The sequence below is a fragment of the Euleptes europaea genome, chromosome 18 (assembly GCF_029931775.1).
Source record: "Euleptes europaea isolate rEulEur1 chromosome 18, rEulEur1.hap1, whole genome shotgun sequence".
Classification (NCBI taxonomy): Eukaryota; Metazoa; Chordata; class Lepidosauria; order Squamata; family Sphaerodactylidae; genus Euleptes; species Euleptes europaea.
Window position 1 is genome coordinate 8545189 of NC_079329.1, and position 3902 is coordinate 8549090.

The 3902-nt window shown below is 43.1% G+C and overlaps 1 protein-coding gene across 1 annotated transcript; it reads left to right on the plus strand.

The window, feature by feature from the left end:
• Positions 1-2281: 2281 nt before the first annotated feature.
• Positions 2282-3220, plus strand: LOC130490372 (olfactory receptor 10P1-like). Its single transcript, XM_056864198.1, has one exon. It carries the CDS (start codon positions 2282-2284, stop codon positions 3218-3220), a length of 939 nt encoding a protein of 312 aa, XP_056720176.1.
• The last annotated feature ends 682 nt before the right edge of the window (positions 3221-3902 follow it).

The following is a 3902-nucleotide window of genomic DNA, read 5'->3' on the forward strand; positions in this document are numbered from 1 at the left end:
ATTTGTTAGTTTATTTTTGAAGTGAGCTTATCTTGAAATTAGGCTTTTTGTTTCTGCTTTTGGAGGGGACTTTGACAAGGTTCAAGTTTATTGGTATGGTCTATTTGACCAGCCAGAAATAAGTATATCAGATTATCCAACTTGATAAAACTGTAAAAACTATTACAATTTACAAAAATTGATAAAATCTGGTATTAATAGAATATACAAAATTAGTGCCTGACACAAAAGTGGCTTACCAGTTTAAAATTACTAAAAATGTAGAAGTTTAAAAGAATTTAACAGTGTTTTTCCACCCTATTTTTGCGTATTTTAATTGCAATGGGGCAGAATTTGGCAGTGGGGAGCGAAAGATGGGGAATCTCCCCCATCAGAAGCTTCTTAGACAGGAACTCAGCCGACTTATCTGGGAATCCTCTGATCAGGGGATCAGTAAGTCTAATATGAGCCCCCTATGCTGGCCATTGGCCGTAACAAATAAACAACAAAACAACAATACAAGCTCCATGATAAAATGGACATCTGAACAATACATGTTCGAGGGGACTTTGACATATTTTGCTTGGAGGGGAAGTGCAGATAGTAGCTGACAATGGGCAAAAACGCATGGTCGCTTTATCCTCCTTTAATCCCTGTTTCACCCATGATTCAGCCAGGATCAAACACATGCTTTTCCCCTAATACATGTTGAGGTTGTTTGTATTGTTGTACTAAGTAACACTGAACACATGAAGCTGCCTTATACTGAATCAGACCATTGGTCTATCAAAGTCAGTATTGTCTACTCAGACCGGCAGCAGCTCTCCAGGGTCTCAGGCACAGGTCTTTCACTGTCCCTACCGCCTAGTCCTTTTAACTGGAGGTGCTGAGGACTGGACCTGGGGTGTTCTGTATGCCAAGCAGATTATCTACCACTGGTTCTTCCTTCTCCTCCTCCTCCACCACCACCACTCCCCAGAAAATGGCCTAATAGGTGAGAGACAATGTACGATGAGGCATTCTTTGCCTAACACTGAAGTGAAATGGATTCAGGAACACAACACAACTGCAGGATTGTGTTCTAAGAGAGGTTTGGATTGGGGGCAGTGAGGCCTGAAGGTATGTTGGAATGAGTGTGTGTATGTGTGTGTGTTAAGTGCCATCAAGTCGAGTACTGCCTATTTACTAGGTTTTTTTTTTACTTATTATGGATAGCATTCTTGAAATATTAATAATCTGTACAGATTAGCAATGGATGGCATTTCAGATTCAACATCTATCCAGATCTCACACGAACATACATTTTTAGACATCTAAAGGCAGGGAGGAAGGCAATGGCAAAACACCCCGTAAACCCACCAGGAAGGGTTATAAAGCCAGCGTGGTGTCGTGGTTAAGAGTGGTGGTTTGGAGCAGTGGAGTCTGATCTGGAGAACTGGGTTTGATTCTCCACTCCTCTACATGATTCCCCACTCCTCCACATGGTGGAGGCTAATCTGGTGAACCGGGTTGGTTTCCCCACTCCAACACATGAAGCCAGCTGAGTGACCTTGGGCTAGTAACAGCTCTCTCAGCCCCACCTACCTCACAGGTTGTCTGTTGTGGGGAGGGGAAGGGAAGGTGATAGTAAACCTGTTTGATTCTCCCTTGAGTTGTAGAGAAAGTCAGCATATAAAAACCAACTCTTCTTCTAAATATAAATAAATAGTCTGCTTAATAAATGTCATGATGTGACATAACCCTATGGGTCAGTAATAACCCAGTGGTGCAAAGGGGAGTATCTTTACCTGAATAGGGGGGAGAGACTCTGACAAATGAGAACAGATTCGAGATTGGTTGCCATGTTCATCCAGACAGCTACGCGGTCATGCAAATTATACAATTCCTCAATATTAAGGTTGCAGTAATATGCTTATTTACAAGTGGGTAAGTCCCACTTAACCCTGACCTGGATGGCTCAGGCTAGCCTGATCTCGTCAGAAGCTAAGCAGGGTCAGCCCGGGTTAGTATTTGGATGGGAGACCACCAAGGAATACCAGGGTTGCTGTGCAGGGGAAGGCACTGGCAAACCACCTCTGTTAGTCTCTTGCCGTGAAAACCCCAAAAGGGGTCACCATAAGTCGGCTGTGACTTGATGGCACTTTACACACACACACAAGTCCCACTTAACACAATGGAGTTTACTCATAACAGAATCAAGCGATAAGAATATGCTCTGGACAAGCGTTAAAAGAACGAACTAATCTTCACCCCTTTGCTTACAGCCTCGATTCTCTCTCCAGGGACCCATCGGGATGATAAAATGAAGGACAACCTATCCTGCGTGACTGAGATCATATTCTTAGGGTTCTCGGACTTCCAGGCTATGCAAGCCCCGCTTTTTTTGTTAATACTGATATTCTACTTGATTGCATTGATTGGGAACAGCCTGATTTTGATCCTCACCTCTACTGATCCGACCCTTCACACACCGATGTATTTCTTCCTCCGGACTTTGTCCATTTTAGAACTAGGCTACACCTTTACCATTATCCCGAAGACACTGGAGCATTTATTGTCGGAGCGTCAAACGATATCCTTCGTGGGTTGTGGGATCCAGATGCACTTTTTCATTCTTTTTGGCATCACCGAGTGTTGCCTTCTCTCGGTCATGGCGTACGACCGCTACATCGCCATATGCAAGCCCCTGCAATACTCTTGCATCATGGACCCCAGGGAATGTATTCAACTAGCCGCCATCTCATGGGCCATTGGTATCTTCGTGGCTTTTGGGCAGTCCGTTTCGATCTTCACCCTTCCTTTCTGCGGGCCTAACAGAATCAGTCACTTCTTCTGTGACATTCTGCCTGTCCTGAGATTAGCCACTGCAGACACCTTCAAGAATGAGGTAGCGGTCGCCGCGGTCACGGTAATCTTTATCACGGTCCCGTTTCTGCTCATCCTGTTGTCCTACGTCCTCATCATGGCCACGATCCTCAAGATGCCTGCGGCCGAGAACAGGCGCAAAGCCTTCTCTACCTGTTCCTCCCACCTCATTGTCGTTTCTCTCTTTTACGGAACCACCACATTTACCTACATTCGACCTAAGTCGATCTACTCCCTGAACAGCGACAGGATCCTTTCCCTCCTCTACACAGTGGCGATACCAGCTTTTAATCCAATCATTTACAGCCTAAGGAATAAGGAGATAAAAGCTGCTTTCGTGAAAGCAGTAGGAAGGAGAAAAGGCTTGCTTAGATAATTGTGTGAGACAAACAGACAGATAGATGAATGCACACATGAACGCCCATAGCCCGTATTCTCTGCTCAGACTGGCAGCAGCTCTCCAGGAACTAGGGTTGCCAACCTCCAGGTGGTCTGGAGAAAATATGCACAAGTACTACAGGGATAATTATGGAAGTATAGTACTAAGCTCAAACAAAAAGATACAATAATACTCAAGCAAACTATGCAAACATATATTGTGAAAGACGTGTAACATCTACAAACAAGTGAAAACAACTATAAATATATATACATGTGAGATCAAAGTAGAAAGTCTTTTTTTCTTTTTTCAAGGTAAGTGAATGTCTTATCTTAAGGTTGTTTTCAACACGAGGAAAGCTGGATGAGGATGGAACAGTAACACTGTCCGGATGCTCTTCAAGCGTTTTCACTGCAAAACTGCAGCTTCATCAGCTGAAGTCTTCATAAATATTGTATAATTATTCTTTGTAGATGCAATAGTAGCAATCTGATACAGAAATAGGTATTCAGTCTTGCTGCGCCAAAAGGCTGCTCAAAATGCTAAAGACTTTCTACTTTGATCTCACTTGTATATATATTTATAGTTGTTTTCACTTATTTGTAGATGTTACACGTCTTTCACAATATATGTTTGCATAGTTTGCTTGAGTATTATTGTATCTTTTTGTTTGAGCTTA

What these genes read in the sequence shown, in the direction of transcription:
- LOC130490372 (XM_056864198.1), top strand. Translation starts at nt 2,282, where the DNA reads ATGAAGGACAACCTATCCTGCGTGACTGAGATCATATTCTTAGGGTTC.